Here is an 18,278-nt window from a genome sequence, read left to right as displayed (position 1 = left end):
TCTGTGCTCTCCACTATGGGATCCAAGCCCCATGGAAGTTTTGCTGGTTTTTTTGCTTTGTTTGGGGTTTTGTTATTTAAATGCTCAACATATGCAGATATATGTGAGACATACAGAAATAAGTTTGCCAACTTTGAGCAAGAATTGTTTTTCTCATCTCAAGCTACACAGGATGCAATGTTTACAGCTCCATACTTGAAGCAATCTAAGAAAGAAAACATCCCATGATCTACCAGTTCAGAACTAGACACAGCTAGTAAGAGTTTCAGAAGTTCATACTAAAGGATCTTTAGAATAGTTCCATTTTTCATATGGTCACACCAACCTGTATTAATCCTGTGCATTATATAGTATGATCATTCCTTTTTTTAAAAGAAAACACAGCAATAATGTCATATGGAAGGGCGGAGTTCATTATCACATGGAATTACAAATCCTTTTTACTTGAGGGATTAAAAAAAAAAGACTTAAGAGTGCTGGTCCACCCCCAAGATGAAAGCCAAAGCATTTCAGAAATACAAATATCACCATAGCACAAAATCAGGTCTTGTAACCTGAACTCAGCTAACATGTTTCTTCCTCTCCCTGGGCCTGAAGCCCTCAGCTTGGCCAGGCATGCAGGTGCAGCAGAACAGGACCTTCCTGCCTTTGTTCCATTTCACTCAGAATTGGCACAGTTATTTCAACCTGGCACTTTCCTTCCTGACTCATCCCAAACACACAAACAAGATTTTCCAAGGCTAATTCAGGACAGCCAGCCCATATCATCTCCATTAATTGCTAGGACAAAACTGAACCCTCCCTGTAGCACCAGGAAAACTGAGACAAACCAGCTAAAAACTGCTGCAGTAAACCACAGGTAGAACCAAAATGGGGGGGGGAAGGAAAGTTTTTGTAAAATCCTCTTGTTTACTCACTTTGTCACTTGATACAGTACTAGAAACTACCATCAGATCTATTAAGCTAAAGAGTAAAACACTTCCCATTTTGCCAAAATAAAATGTCAAATGTCCCTCACCCATGAAACCTAACAAAATATTTTTTTGAAGGAAAGTGCTTGTGGGAGAGTGAAGGAAGGAACCAGACTATTCCTGTAGCCTCCTGTACATATCTAAACACAACCCTTTACAGACAAGAGCTCTTTCAACATTTCTTGCCAGCCATTGCTCTTTCCTCAAAAGGGGAACAGTTTAACATTGCCAGTCTTTTCTGACTTATTTCATGAAATCTCCAAACCTGCAAGCACAGGGCTCCCAGTGAGCATTCCCATCTCTCCCAGGACAGCCTGCCAGCACTTGGAGGCACAGGCAGCTGCAGGGTACTACTGATTCTGTATGCCACAGTGACCAGAGTTTGCTCAAAAATCCTCCGTGAAACAAAAAGAAAACTAAATGAAAAAATTGGTTTTTAATTGAACCAACCCAAGAAGAACAGGAACACACCCAGAAAGCAAAACTTACGGCAAAGGAAACTGGCAGGAGTTTTTATTGCGCTTAAAAATGATGCAGCCAGGTCGTTTTTTAATCGGCCTGACGAAAGGCCGAAGAAGGCAGACATGAAACAACTTACAGTTCAGGATCATATCAAGCACATGGAGCTTCTCAAGCATTTGCAGGGCTTAAGAAGTAGAAAATGCTTTAATACCAAACTTCAAAACTGAGGGGAAAGGGCTGCTTCTACAGTCTAGAGACTGCAATCCTGAAAACTGAGGCTTGCCTCCAGAGAAGAAAACAGCAGCAGGAGGCAAGGTTTACTCACAAAAGAGCGACCAGATTAGTGTGTGAAGCATGTCTGACACTCAGGATCAAACAACCACTCTTCTGGGCCAGCTGAGGTTTTCCTACAGAAGGAAAGGATAGAGCAGCTAATTGGGACCAAGCTCTGAATTGCAACTCATTCTTCCTCTCAAAGTTTATGAAATGGACATTTTTTCCTTATCCACTGCATACCTACGACAACTCTGGATGAGTCCTCATGTGGCACAATGGCTGCTAAAGCTGATCCAGCAGCTGATGGGTGCTGAAGCTGGCAATGCTCCCATGTCCACAAACACACTCTGCTGCCAGAGTCGCCTTCAGCTCCCTGAGCACAGGCACCCCCTGACACCTCCCCTGGAGCAGCACAGGCACAAGGACAAAAGGCAACACCCAGCACTGGGAAGATGGGATCACATCAGCTCTATGTTAAACTCTCGTGGAACTGTGCTATCAGGATGGGAACAACATGGAAAGGAAAATTGATCGCACTACTTTTCTTGATAATTCAAAGGCAAATTGACACCAGTAGTGAAACTTAAGCTAGGAGATACTTACTCCTATTCCACAACAAAGCAAAAACACACAAGGACTCAGAAAAGAACCAAAACCAACCCAACAAAAATCCCTCCAAAACACAAAAAGCCCCAAACTAACAAAAACAATCCCACAAACAAGTGAAGAGGCTCGCTTATGCCTGTTGTTTAACCTTAGAAAAGCATACAGTGTGATCTTAAACTCTCCTTTAGGGATGACATGAGTGGGCAAAGCACTTCAACACTGCTACAGAAAAGAGGAAGTTCCCTCTCCAGCAAGCTAGACAGTATTTCTAAAGTCTTTATATCCACATTACTAGATTCATCCAGTGGATCCAATGACAAATTCATCAAGACAGACCATCATCTCATTCTGAAGACTATTTTACCTCAAGGTCTTAATAACTTTCTGAAGTAAAGCCAGCTTCTAAAAAGTGATGAGATGACCAATTAAAATATCTAACCCGATAGTAGTACATACTAATTGATGCACACATATCCTAGAAAAGAAACTGTCTCGGGCAATGCAGGACTCTGCAATGTTTGAGGATTACTTCAAGCTCTGTTTCAAATGCCATTACCCCATGTTCAGCATGATTTTCCCATATCCTTTTGATGCGCTCCTTTTAGGGATCTTGGAAGTCTAATCTGAAGAGTACGGAGACTCACCTTAACAATACCATTTGTACAATACAGTACATACAAAATAAACGTAACTAGAAGTAATGCTCAAAATCAACTTGTTGCCTGGACAGAAGAGGGGAATAGAAAGCATGGATCTACAGCAGATTAACAAGGCCTGCCTCAAGCCCTTCCACAGAACCTTCAAGGGAGGGCAGGGAATCCTTCCTGACCTGAAGAGCTCTTCCAGGGCCTCTTGCACTAGAGCATACCAGTTTAGTTTCTCCACCTTCAAGGCTTGATAATATGTGCTGGTCCACCACTCTGCAGCCAAGGACTTCTGGCGTAACAAGTTTTGCCTCCTAAGACTGAGCTGCAGAGGGTCTAATGAACCTCATCTGTCCATGACATGGGTTTTTTGTGTTTGTTTTTTTTTTGTTTGGTTGGTTTTTGTTTTGTTGCTGTTGTTTTGGGTTTTTTTGTTTGTTTTTTTTTTTTGTTTCCCATAAGCATAAGGATCATTTGTAAATATAAGGTTGACTCTGAGGTATAACACATACTTTCACACAGGAAAACCAGAGCACCTTCCTAAGAGGAGTAAGCACTTCAGCTGGCATGGACATCTCTACCAACAAGCCTGCACTCAAGCAGCATTCAGTTACAAGAGTTTTGTCTCCTGAGAACAGGCTAGCAGAGCATGACCTGATGGTGGGAGACGCAGATAAAGTCATAAGGACACCACTAAACTTACCTTATGCTTTCAGAAGACCAACTATGCTCTACAGCAAAGCAAGATTATGACAACGTATCCAAGTCAACCGGCTGGGACATGGTGAACTCAAACAGCAAAATGAAGCATCTTCGGCTGAGTGCTCTCTACCTTGTTTTTCACATAAGTGTTAATTAACAGATCAAATAAAATGTCCTCAGTTGGGCGGTAGTAATTATTTACCTTTATCTGGATAATGCTACACCACATTTCAACTTAGCAAATACATTCCCAGCCTTGCACAGATTTATGCTTAACTTTAAGCTGTCCAAACAGCATCTGGCCCTTGGACCAGCTCCTATCTTATGATCAAAGCATGTGTTTTTCACAGAGCTCAGACTACAATATCCACAGAGCCCCTTGTTCCTAAACTCACTCAACCACCTCGTTTTAACCTTTGGGCTTCAATCATTCCTGATCACAAGCTACTGAAATGCAGTGCTCCAGAAAAGCAGGCAACTAGGAAGCTAAATTGATACATGAAAAAAAGCAAACAGCAGCAACATTCCACAAAGATTTTTGCAAAGTATGTAATACAGCTAGAAAAAAAGAATACATTTCTTTAGCTGTTTAAAACTGGAAGACAGTGATACAGTAGATAATGAATACTGACAACCACACATATACAGCAGATAGATGTCAACGTGCTGAATTCAAACCATGGACAGAAATCACATGTGAGTATAACAGATGCAAAAACCAAGCACTGAAGAAGAATGAACAGAACAAATTTAACAGACCACATAACATAATTTGGCTAAGGAAGTAGAAGAAAAAAAAACACAGGATGCAAAGAAAATATTAAAAAAACATACAAAAAATAAATATAGATAGTGTATTTACCCAGACCATTAAAATAACAAGTTAGGAAAATGTGGGACAAATAATGTTCATATATATATATAGGTAAATCTTAAGAAGACAAGCCAGATAATCTGTGATTAGAGGTTTGAACAAATCTAGTATGTATTCAAAATGAATACAGGCATTAAAATAAGCAGCCAATCCAACAGTAAGAAAGAAGATGTATGACCTTCTCTAGAGTCCTTGACAATCTGTGGGTGAGGAATCCCAGATTCCCAGCTATGGGCTTTACACAGCAGCCCAGCTTGTAGGCTGTAAAACCTGGGCATTTCAGACTTCTTTATATAGATGGTGAGACACATCAAATAACCAGTAGCAGCAACAGCAGCTTCCAGCCCACCATTAGCAGGGGCAACTCTTGATTCTGTCCCGAGCTGGACAACTAAACACTTTGGATAATACTAGAGCAGCATGCCTGGAGATCCCCAGCTGAAGTGCCTTAATGAATCAGATGCTATCTCATATTAAAACAGGAATTAATTTGATTCAGTCTCAAGGAAAGGAAAGTCATAAAAGCAGAGGAAGTCATGGGGACCTGAGGGCAATGTCAGAGGTGACAGGGATTATACTACTAACCTCCCTACTGGAAACTGGGAATTTGTCACCAAACCTTAAAGGAAAGTCATCCCTAAGCAGATTTCAAATAGACACAACTGAATTTTTCCAAGGCTTAGGATGAGCTGCCAGCAATGTTTTGTTCTCTCTTCTACCAACAGTGTGCCAAGGGTCCTTCTCCTACCCACAGTGCTAGAAATGGCCCTTGCCTCTTAAAAGGTAAGGAAAGTGACAGCACGGTAGATGATCACATATCCCTTTACACAGCATTGCAATCCCTAAGTTATCACAGATTCACTGGAAACTCTTATTTTTTCCCTCAATTTACCAAACTAACTACAATGCTCCCAACCTCTGGGGATGACAACAATCACGTTACATATTTTTCTCTTTTCATCAAACTGTTAAAGAATCTATTCATTTTCTACTGCCCTCCTATGATCCAACAGGTAACCTGAAATCAGGCATAGTTTTGGAGAAAAGTATACCTCCAGATGGCTTCCTACCCTAACTCCAATATATAACTGTTCTACCAGGCAATAAACTTGACAGTCCCCCAGTCTGCCTTCTTCTTTTTTTCTATCTGTCACTTGCAGAATTTAACCTTCAATTAAATCAAGACAATATTAGGAAAATGGCTGATGCACCATGAACATTTCACTTGATCCTAACTCAAATCTAATACCCAACTGCTGTATTTAATTCAGCTTCTTCAAGTTAGTAATATTTTGTGAAGGTAATGAAAACAAACAGATGGACAGAGGAGTCCACTTTGCCTCTTTTACACAACTCCAGAAGGTTTAACACCTCTCACTTTAAAATAATTCTATTGAAACATAATGTTAGACACCACTAGGAAGTTAATTTAATGAGTAAAGGGGGAAAAGCTTGTACACAATACCAAAATACAAAGTTGTACAAAAGGTCACACAAAAACCTAATAATAACAGCAGCAGTAATAATGTTATCTTGTAGTATTTAGGAAACATCAGACTTGACTTTTATATGAGTGTGATACTTCTGCAATCACTGGATGAGCAAGAATAGCTTTCTTAAAAAGGACCTTTAAATGCAATTTTATCAGTCTACTCCGCACAGGCTGTGGTTTCCCTTAGCCCAACTACAAACACTGCTGGAGGCATACATTCTCTGATAATAATTATGTCCTCCACTGACTAATTCCAGCATCTATATTAGTTCAATCCTCATTGCTTGTACCAGGTTTGAGGATAAATTTCACTGGACTCTGCAGTAGATGGAGCAAGAGTTACACTGTGAAGGGCTTTAACAAATTTTCTTTGTTCATGTGCATCTTATGTCTATCACTGGAAGAAGGAAGTCTAAATAGCAGCCAGGCTTTTTTCATTTAATATCAAATCAAGAAAAACAAATTTGCAAAGCTATTATATATAGGTATGTCTGCTGAAGACTACTCAAAACAGTATTATTAATATTTTTTGTATCCACTTCATTATATTGAATTATTAAAAATATTATTACCTTGGTAGTCTGATCTTCAGGAAAAAGTCTGATCTTGAGGAAAAATTACTATTTTAGTTCTCCAACAAGTAAAGATATATTCTTTGATTTTTTTTATTTTTTTTTAACCACCAGTAGACTGTCCTTACTATAATGGCGGGGGAAGAAAATCAGATTACTGTTGGAAAAAAAAATTACTAAATAAAACCCCAAATGCTTTCAAGAATTATATTACCTCGAATCAATAATATTATCTGGAACAAGATATGAGTAAATACATTACACGTGTAATCCATTTGTGGAAAACAACCATATCCTCTGCAAGAGCTCAATGTAGCATTTCACAGACTAAGGTAATTTCCATAGCAAAAACAAGACTCCTCTTAACACATAAGATTCTCTGAATTTCTGAGCTATGCCTCTCCTTATTTTAAGTGAGGACAAATATCTAAGCAGCAGAAAGATACTTACATATGACTGAAGCCAAGCATGCACTCTCAAAAGGAATTTCAGGTATTTACAGTTTAAGCACAAGTAATTTACACTGCTGCTACATGGCCTAGAGTATACCCTACCCTCCCCTTCTCCAGCTTTGCAACTCTCACCCATTAAATTCCTCACGTATCTGAACATGTGGAGAATATCTAAGAGAACATGATAAAACTGTATGTCCTGTCTAAGTAATCGCTATGAAGCTTTGGTTACTCTCTGCTCTTATCTGAGAGAAGGAAGCCCAGTAACTTTACCAGGGTGGAGGGAAGGAAAGGTAGAATGAGGAAAATATGGTCTAACTGATGAATATTTCAAATAGTAATAATAATTTTTGCTAATATTTGAAAGAGTCCCCAACACAGAAACAGGTCTTCCCAGCCTACCCACAGCAAAGAAATTTTTCACTCCCTTTAGCTTTACAATTCAGATTATTCCCACATTAAAATGCTCCTTGGGATTCATACTGAAGGGTGTTACTTGAAGGATAAACAGGAGCTACAACTACATGGCTTTTATAAAGCTTTGTATTGGGTTTGCTTATGTCATTAAATGAGCAAAACTGGAAAAGGTCCCAGAAAGAGTGAGAAGCATAAGGAAGCTGGCAATGAGTATGCCAAGCTCCAGCACAAAAGCACGTTAGTAAGCAAAATGGGGGAGAAAACAAAGGGGGTGGGGGGAGCCAGAATGGGAGATTATAGAAAACTGCAGGGGTTTAATGCCCAGCAAATTAATCAACAGAGTCAACTGGAATCTCAGAAAGATGGATACTGGGTATGTAAGGATAAGGCTGATGTGATGGCAGGTTATAGACTAGCACCTGGTTTAAAATTAAGTTGGTCAAATTTTTGAGGGACTAAATAAGAGAAATTATCTATGTGAGAATCTTAATATTAGAAATAAATTGCCTTTTCCCTCCTGGGAAAAAAAAAAAAACGGCTTCTTGAAGACCAGTGAAAGATGTTTTACTTTATTTTTCTACTTCTTCTTGAGCATTGGGTTAAGATAAAAAGGATAAAAATCAACAGTGAGGAAGGGAGGAATCCAGGAGGAAATCTTCCAGGAGATCTTAAAATAGTAGTCTACCCCAGTGACTAAGGCTGAGCCTCTGCTTACAAGGAGGTGTGTGTTTTACTGCACCATGAGTGAGGTGTGGGCCCTCCTACCGAAGCACAGCAGAGGCACTACAGGTTTTACCACAAGTCTCACCTTAGGCAAGAGCCTTTTCAGCAAGCCCTGCTACTATCCAAATCTCATCTATTTTCTTTAACCACATTTGTCTAATGAAAGATACCACTTCTCTCCAACAGCCTTGCCTAATCCTGTGTCTGCTTGAGATTTTAAAAATTATCATGCACTACTTTACTTTATAATACAGAAGCAATTAGACTTTGTCACCAGTAATATCATCATTATCTGCTCTTGCAAAAGACTGCCATGGGCTATCCAGCAATTCTATATGTTCAGCTACATACACCAATGTGCTACACAAGTGCTTTCATCACAGGTGAAGCAAAGTTCTGTCTTATTATTCAACATAACCAGGTTTGTTAAAAACATGGTTCTGCAACTCAGCTGGACAAAACTCCTTATGCTTGATCATTTGAAATACATACTAAGTTTGGACATAATTCACTGTTTTGACTAACATTCTGCTACTTTTGTTAATTCTACAGGCGTTTAAACAAAAACCAGGACAATTCTGCTTCTTCCCAGCACATCAGTAGGGTCACAGTGAACAGGCAGAGGCTGCTCCGAAGTCACAAACATGATTCATTGTGACCTCAGTACAACTCCATTATATGTAACAACCCAACCCTTACCTCAGAAATCATTATGGCTGAGAATACGCCTATCAGTTTGCTGCCATTCAATGCTCCTTTAGATTGGGTATACATCTTGGAAATATAAACAATTACTCTGGCTAAAGTTTACTGTAACCAAGTATCTTGCTGAGATACTGTCAGGCTTTTGAAGAAGCTAAGTGTGAAGAAAAAGAACCCTTTACTTCATTACACATTATGTTGCTGTATTTTATATTTAGGTCTCCAAAACAATCATAAACTTTTATAAAACATTGCTACCTGAAATAGTTTGCACACCAAGGGACAGAAGTCATTGGTACTGAGCACTTAAATCTTGAACAGCCATGAAGGGTTCTTTACAAAAGTCATCTTAATGGTAAGGTACATTAATTAATGCTGACCAAACGAGTGGAATGCAGACCACTTCTCATGTTGACATCATAGACCATACCTAAGGTGTCCCACAAGCATAGGAACAGCAAGATAAAAAAAGGAAAATTACTTTTTCCTGAAACAATATACAAACAAACAGCTGAACAGGAGAGCTTGAAAACCCACAAACACATTCATTCCAGCAAGACAGCCTGCTTTCCACAAGGCTTTAAGCAATGTGAAGTGATAGTTCATCAGCTGTCCTGTTAAGATGGAGAATTTTAGAATAACATAATGATCTTTCACTCTACAGAGATGCCAAAGAAACCTGTGCTTCTGGGTTTCACATAAATACAACTATTGATCAATCATTAGAGACTAAGCTGTGGAAGTGTTCCATGAGCACGTCGGGTTCATTGCTTTTAAGGTTAGTTGTAGCCCAGCCGAATTTAACTGTGCAAGCACCCTACTACAACTGTGAACATATGTCTCTCAGCAGAAGTTGCTGTTTTCTTTGAAAGCATACAAAAAGAAATACCTGAAAAAATGCTCATGTTAAATAAAAAAAAAAAAACAAACCCCAAAAAACCAACCAAACTTTTTATTCTAACTGCCAGGTCAGAAAGAAGCAGGATTACAACAAGCACAGAGTGTGGTTTCAAATCTCTTGCCTTCAGCTATTTTCCCACAATAGCTACAGCATGTTTGGTCACTCCTTCAGAAATAAAAGTTGAAACAGTCACAAGGAAATGTACTTTAAAAAGGGCCATCTTAGCATCTTGGAATTTTTAACCTTAGATTCACTAGGATGCTCACCAAAACAAGCTGAATCATCACAGACAGCTATGAAGTCTCAAACTGACCTTGAGATCTCAACAAGCCTTTGATTTTGCTATTTTACTAAGTTATTCACAGAAAAACAAAGATGATTGATTCTTACATGGAATACAAGTGGTCCAATTTAAAGCTCAGTTTAGCGGAGCACAGAGAACGCACCAAAGAAAAGCTAACTGACAATGTGAAAGAAGTAGAGAAATGCTAACAATTAATCAGGCTTGGTATCTGATGTGGAGAAAGAGCTACTTATTAAAACTCAGATTGAGTTGCATTATGTTCATTACACTGAACAATGTGAATGTTTTGATGAAACTTTCCTGTTTTCATGGCTGTTTTCACAGTCAAGTGTGGAAAACATTTTTTCCTAATTTACCGCTATCTAGAGCAAAGTAAACATTCACGAATCAAGACCCAGAAAAAAAAATGTGAAACCCTAACAATTTTTTTTTGCCTATTCTGAAATTCCAGAAAGATTACAAAAACACAACAACAAATCCAACCACAAAAAGCATGCATTGTGTTTCCAACAACAACAACAAAATAGATGGTGTCGTGACCACAACATAAATAAGCTAAATTTGAAACTTGTCACTGTCTGCAGGAGCTTATGAGTAGTATGTTTAACCTGGAGGGCAGCACAGACTGTAAACACGTATTTTAAAATAAAGGACAGGCTGAAGTTACTAAAAGATAACATCTAAAAAGTGATAAAATGCTTTCTCTGATATTGCAACATATGCAAAGTTTGCTTAAACTCTCAAGTTGTGAATAGGCCAATCTGTAAGAAACCTGTCTTAGGGCTTCAGTTGCACTATAGTTTTCTAGCTCCACATTAATTGTAAAATCTCCTTACAGGACAGTTTCTTAATGAATCTGCTCTACTGGAACACTGCTTAAAGTTCTTTCCAGCATCAGTCAGATATTAAGGTCAGGTCTATCTAAATTCTGAGAAGAAGAAGAAAAATTCCACAAGCGCAACTACAAATCACTGATTGAGAATGTAATTTTAGAGAAATCACAGTATCTGCACTTTAAAATTGACTACCTTTTCTGTGTTTAAACTATTGATATTAATTAGAAGCTGGGAGGAGATTGCTCTGCTGAGCAACAGCAGTTGTGATGGCAGAAACTTAACACATTTATAGCAGAATCATTAATTTGCAAATGTAATCAGGTGTCATGAGAGAAAAAAACCCGGCCTTTACTGATGATTGAAACATTTAAAGTGCAGATAAAATGTTTAAATATCTCAATATAAACAGTAAGTCCATAGGATCAGAAATAAACAATAGCAAAGACCCCACTGGACAGTTTTCCTAGAACATATTCTCCTTGTTCTAGCTCAGTGTTTAAGTCCACTGAACATGTAAGTTTTCAGAACACCAACCACAAACAATCCAACTTTGTTTACCTATGAATCTCAAAACCCTTGAAGTATGAAATGAAACAAGTACTGCAAGTGAACTGCATTCACTCTTTCTGAACTTTAACACTGTACACTCACGTGTGATGCCCAGAAACAACGCCGAACGATGAACATTTTCAGTGCTTTGTACCAAAATATTCCTCTCTACATAAAGAAAATGAAACTAAATATGTGTATCACCTGTCCCATTATTCTCTCTGATCCACATGGAAGGTTAACTTCAAAATGAACCTTGCTCTCACCATGCATAGTGGTCTAGCTCAGCACATTTCCCCCCCCCAACATAGGAGCTCACACCAGATGTGAAGTAAAACAACAATATAAAGTCTGCACAGAGGAAACACAAACCTTCAAAATAAGATTAGGAGCACATACCCTCTTCTTACGTTCAAACAAACATAGAACCTAATGGTGCATTTATGACCAAGGAAAATAAACTTTCAAGGAAAGAACAGGCATTCTTCACTTTGCTCAAGCCCATCTCCTGTGGATAAGAAAGATACAGCTGTACTCTTGAACCCATAAGGTTTGGAAATTAGGCCATTCTTCTGCTTAAGGCACTGAAGGAAAGAATTCTTGTCAGATACCGTCTCCCACGCCCCCTCTGTCCAAATCAAAACCATGTGTTCTTATTGTGCAAATGCAAATCCAGAAGGAAAAAAATCAAAACAAAACAAAAACAGAAAAAAATTAAACATGGTATAATCATTATCATCCCAGCTCGACCACTTCATTCTATCCTCTTATCTCTTGCCCTGTTCAAGTTCTTTCCTCTTTAAAATGCAGCTGTCTTGTAGGCTCCCCGGTCAGAAAGGCATCCTTAACCAAACCCACTTGAGCTGGCATCCGAGATGTCACCGAGATGTCACCGTCGGGCAGCTAACCCACAAATGGGTGTGCACGTGTCAAAGCTTTAGTTATTTGTATGATAATGAAGCAAATCACATGATCATAGGTCACTGGTTTGTCCTCCTTAAAACTTCCACTGTCATGACATCTCAACCATTCTCACACAGCACTGGCTAGGTAAGACAAATCACAATTCCCATATCTCTCCTCAACTCTCGCCAGTTATCATCCAGAACTCCTGCCTTGTTCGTTCCTTCTTCACTGTAAACATGTCAGGTGGCTCCAGCAGAATTAAACAACTCTGAGGTATTTGAAAAGTACAAAACACAAGAATACCTTAAAAATTTAGAGCCAGATAGGTGAGACCACAGCACAAGTCAACAGCAATGCCTTCACAGATAATAGTAATACCTTCAAAAGATTAAATTACACTTACTATACAAGAAAAAAATAATGTGTTCTTGTGCCAGACTAAGAGGTCCTTATGTCAGAAAAAGCAAACAATCTTCAGCATTCTCATTCTTATCAACTTTACTAAAAGTACTATACAGCAAGCAGTATAGAGCCAACTGTTGAATGTCTGAGCCTTTTCTTACACAGAGGTCCCCAAAAACATCTAAGAGAATAGATTACCTATGTACTTCTTCTCTTTTGCCTTAATTCAGGAAAATAATTCCTCAGTTTAATGACACAGTAATAACACATTATGAAGGAAAAACATAAAAGCCCCTCTTTCCTCAATTAATACCAAGTCAATGAAAACAGAAGAGATACTCTAGCTCAAAGCTTTTGATTCCTGTCCTCCCAGCAACAGCAGAGATGATAAACTCAGTTCAGCTGAACTAACCCAAAGTGCAATTGTTTGAATGTAGTGATACACTACCTATCACAGCCTACGAAAAATATATCAAGAGGAGACTGCAAATAGTTACATGTACAAAATCAAAACACAGAGAAATTATTATTTTGAATGTTGCTCTTGCACCTCACTTGAAAAAAATAAATCCAGTAATACACATGAAAATACAGTACAGCTCCACCCATTAATTTCCCCAAGATTCCAAATAAACTGTGAGCAAGAATAAGTGTTTGATAATCATAATTTACTTTCCTTCCTTAAACACAGCTTTTGTGAACGAGAAATAACATTTCCAGTGAAAAGTATTTATGGACATATGCTAGGGAAGCTAAACATAGCACTGGGAGATGTCAGGAATAGCAAAATGGCAAAGAAAAGAAAAAGAGTGTGAAGCTCCACAGGGCAGACCTATCAGTTACACACTCATTGATGCTTCCCAGGCCCTGGCTCCCTCCACCTGTTGTCTGTCCCTTGCTGCCAGTTCCTGTTCTTCTCACTCCAGCTTTCTGATAAGACTTTATCAAGTAATATGCTGCCTGATCTTACCCTTTCTAAAATATTTTCAAGGGGCACTGTGGGACAAAAGGCACAAGGCATTATGGAAACAAGCAAGTTTTTCACCCATCCCACCAGGAACTTCTCTAATTCCTCAAGGAATGTATATTCTTATCATAGGTTCTATATTCAGTATTATATTTTCTTTTTTCAAATGATAACACAAACGCTTGCACACTCACTGAGAAAAGCAGTCATTAACATTTTATTTGTTTTCCATTTCAAAGTACTGAAATCAGCTGCCAAGAGACAGTGGGTGGTGGTGGCAAGGTAGCTACCCACAATTTCATGGAACAACCTCACCCCATGTGCAGAGTACAGAGCTGGACACACATGTAGGGGTTGTATCAGAAGCATCAGTCAGCTCTGTCCAGGATACAGAGCTCCAATTTGTCCCTTGGGAGCCACACAATGGAGCAACACGCACCAGACAGACGAAAAGAGCCTCTCCTGAAGATCACCATTAGCTGCTCAGGAGAGCTTTACTAACATGCATACTGGAGAACTGGAACCATGCACTACAAAGATGGACTTTTTTACCAGGCCAAAACCTGCTCCTTAATTCCTCACTCTTTCTGATTACTTCTCCCTTTAGTTACAACTTCCCACCACCTTGGTTACCCAGAGCTTACTAGCTTGACTTTGTCTCTCGTGAGCCACCAGCATTAACAGTTCCTCAGTCCATTAGTGTTTATTAGCAGAAGGAAGCACATTAGAAGTAATTTAAGAGTCTCACCTCACCCTCACAGAATCCATTTTAAATCAAGGAATGCTGCTGATCAGGAAGTCAGCAATGGACCACCTACTCCTCCTCCATCCTACATTTGCCACTTTAGCCAAAGGTCTGACATAAGAGACACCATGGGTAGCAAGGACAGCTCCTGAGGCTGCCCAACAGGCAGAGCTCAAAGCCTCTGCTCCAAAATGCTGTGGGCTCCCACTAATGACAGCACTGGAGTAACTCTGTGCAGATCAGGGAACTACACAGATCTTTGGTGTTTCTCCGGCTACAAGATTACATTAATATAAGGTTTCAGACTTACACCAAGGTTTTCAGAAGCAAATGTAGACTTTTGAGTGCTCTGATACCCTGTACAAACCTGGGTGTTTCGTATGCCAAATGCACTCTCTGACATTACAATAATAAAAAAATAACACTATTCCTTAGGTGTCAAAATTGAGCACTCGCTAGTAGCAAAATATTTTATAAATTAATGATCAACACTTGGAAGTCTTCATTCCATAAAGACTATGATATTTGAAAATATTTCCATTTGCCTTGTGTAAACTGTGCAAGTCTTATGGACTGTATTACCAGATATATACATAAATATTTCTTATCCTTTCCTGTCATCTATCTCTCATCTACATTCCTACATACATTTGAAATAGAGACTCGTGAGTAACATGTATCATGTAAGCCTGGACTTTATCATTTAATTAAATCAAAATTTTCATCCCAAGGACTTGCTTTTTGTTGCTTTTGTTCTTACAGCAACACAGAACTCATCAGTCCATGACGTGTAAGGACAGACCAAACGTATCTATTTGCTTTAACCAGTAATAAGTCTGATACTGCTGTATCAATTAAATTTCCACTGAGTGACTGATACTAAAAGCTCAAAAAAATTTACCACACTAGGGTTTCACTTCTCTAGCTATATCACCTCTTCTGTTACCACTGCCTTCCCAATCATCTTCCTACATTCACTTTTCATTTCATATCAGCCAGTAACCTATTCAGAAGGCACTGCTGCTTGGGCAGGTACAGTAACAAACCTTAGGAGCTCCTGCTACTAGCCAAAACGTCTATGGAATAGATTGATGCACTACACACAAACAAGCATCATCTTCAATGCATTTCAGCCCACTAGGCCATCTTCCTTCGTTTCTTACCAATCACTTTCCACACAAATAGAAGGTGGGTATGACCACATACATTACATTTCCTATAGCTCCTTTTCCCCCTCCTTCTGCCACCTTCCCAAAGGGAATTAAGGATTCACATTGCAAACAATACTGCTTTTAACACTGGTCCCCCTCACCCAAGAGGAAAATTTCACACCTCCCACACTACCACCTATGTAAATAATCACCACTGATGGACAGGACCAGACATGGTCCAACATTCCTCAGGTACACTGTCTATCATAGCCAAGACTGGTTATTTTCTATGGAAGACCACCACGGCAGAGAACACCACCCCCCACCCCCCCCCCACTCTATCGAGTCCGGGTGTTGCAGAGGAGACCGCAAAGATGTTTAAACAAAACACAAAGGAAGATAGAATCAACTCGGAAGAACCAAGGACACGATCACAGCCTCTCTCAGAGGCAACACAAAGCAAAGCAGAGAAAGGAATACAACACCAGGGACCGCCTTGGAAGTGCAAATCGAACAAAGAGCAAGTACCGCTGAACCCCAAAAGGTGAGGCGAGGCCAAGTGCCAGCCGGTCAGACAGCCCACAAGTGGATATCCCAAGGCAGGCGCAGAGATGCCGCGTGTGGGGGCCGCCCTAAGGCGGGGCACCCCGGCTGCCGCCCGCAGGGGCTGCAGGCCTCTCGCCGGCGGGGGCCGCAGCCAGCAGCCCGTGCGCGCCGACAGCCGAGGACATATAAGGGCAGCCCGGCCCGGCCCGGCCCGGCCCAAAAACGCGGGAAGGGGCTGCGGGAGAGCTCCCCGCGGGAGGCCCGGGGCCGCGGGCGGGCTGGGGCGACGTGGATCGCGGCGGGCCGGACCCGCCCCGGCAGCGCCGCATGGAGGAGCCCGGGGCGGGGGCAGACGGCGGTGCCGGCCCGGCTCTCGGCACGGCTGCGGCCCGCCCGCCCCTGGGGCACTCGGCCTGGGCGGCACGACTGGCCGGGCCGCCACCGGGTACCGGGGAGAGGCAGGCAGGGAGGTAGGGAAGGGGCTCCCGGCGCGGCACTCACGTTCTCCGTGTCCCGCTCGTTGACGGTGGGCAGCGGCGTGCGGGTGGACATCGTGCGGGTCGCGGCGGCGCCGCGCCCGGCGCTCCGAGGGGAGAGGCCGCTCCTAGGCCTCGGCGGAGCCCGCCGGCCGCCCCCACCGGCAGCCGGGCGCACACGGCGGGACGCGGGGCCTCCTGCCCGCTACGCGCCCGACGCCATCGCCTCGCCCGACCGCCCGGCTGTCCCTCCGCCCGCTTCGCCGCCGCCGGGCTCCGCGCAGCTCTGCCGCCGGCTCCTCCTCCTCCCCCGCCCTCCTGCCCGCTCAGGTGAGCGACCGGCAGCGCAGGGGGGCCACGGCGCCTCCTCGCAGCATCCGGCGGCGGCACCAACTCCGCCTCGCTCCCCTCCCCGCTTCTCTCCTCCTTCTCCTCCTCCTCCGCCTCCTCCTCCTCCTGCCCGCCCCCCCCGGCCCCGCCGCAGGAAGGGCCGGCCCGGGCGGTGCGGGCGGGCGCTGCTGTGGCGCCACCGCCGCTGGGACCGCGGCTCCGTCACGGGCCCAGCCTGGGTGGGGGCGGGCGGGAGCGCGCCCTGGGCCCGGGGCTGAAGTGATGTGGGACCTCATAGTCAGTAAGAGACAGGACCCGAGAAAATGGCCCGGAGCTCAGTCAGGAAGGTTTAGGTTGGATATCAGGCAGTAAGTCGTCACCCAGACGTGCTTGGGCACTGGAACGGGCTCCCCAGGGAAGCGGGCGCAGCACCAGCCTGAGAGAGTTCAAAAAGCTTTAGGACGACGCTTTCAGGCACATGGTGTGATTCTTAGGACTGTCCTGTGCAGGGCCAGGAGTGGGAACTCGATGGTCCTTGTGGGTCCGTTCCAACTCGGGACAGCCTGTGGGACAGGTGTGATGCTCCGCCGAGGGCAGGGCGTGTCGCAGTGCCCCGGGGTCAGCGCCCGTCGGGGGACCGGGCGTGTCCCTCGACTTGGCAGGATGGAGCGGCCTCGGAGAAAGCCGGCGGGGCTCGGCCGCTCGGTGGCCTGGGAAGTCCCAAACTCCCTGCGTGTGAGCTGTGGGACAGAGCCCGTGGGGTGCTGGGGGCGCTCATCTTGGCTAGCTGGTTGCCAGCTTGCCTCCTTACCTCTCCCTTGTCTCTGGTAACCAGGGGCCTGGGGATGGGCAGTGGGGCACGTCTTCTGCCTCTTGCATAGCTTCAAGTCTGCAATTCATGGATTCTCTGGAGGTTTGTAAAACCCCATGTCAGAGCATCTGTGTAAATCAAACCATCTATTTGTGCACCCCAGCCAGCCAGCCTCCTTTACCCACTTGAAGCTGAAATGGGATCAGCAAGACTGTGGAGCACATCCCTGTGCTCATGTCCGACCAGCTCACGGTCCTTGAACACTTAACTGGTGACCTCATGTGCTTAAAATTAGAACCGTACACACATTTTTGTCTTTGAGAAGTTACTAGTGTTTACACAACAGCAGCTTTTGCAGGAAAACCAGCCAAACCCTTCACCAAATTCTAAAACTAATCTGAAAAAAATGCAAGAAACTCCCCAACTTCCCCTGCACCAGCAGCAAAAAAGTGGGTCTGAAT

The 18,278-nt window shown here is 42.5% G+C and overlaps 1 protein-coding gene across 1 annotated transcript in view; it reads right to left on the bottom strand.

The window, feature by feature from the left end:
• Nucleotides 1–16,752, bottom strand: part of MARK1 (microtubule affinity regulating kinase 1) — a 56,930-nt gene extending 40,178 nt beyond the window's left edge. Inside the window, exon 1 of the mRNA XM_062490444.1 lies at nucleotides 16,702–16,752. Coding sequence (XP_062346428.1) covers nucleotides 16,702–16,752 — 51 coding nt within the window. The remainder of the gene's footprint in view (nucleotides 1–16,701) is intronic.
• Nucleotides 16,753–18,278: the final 1,526 nt, after the last annotated feature.

This window comes from Cinclus cinclus, chromosome 3, assembly GCF_963662255.1.
Source record: "Cinclus cinclus chromosome 3, bCinCin1.1, whole genome shotgun sequence".
Classification (NCBI taxonomy): Eukaryota; Metazoa; Chordata; class Aves; order Passeriformes; family Cinclidae; genus Cinclus; species Cinclus cinclus.
This window is presented reverse-complemented; position numbering and strand designations above follow the sequence as displayed.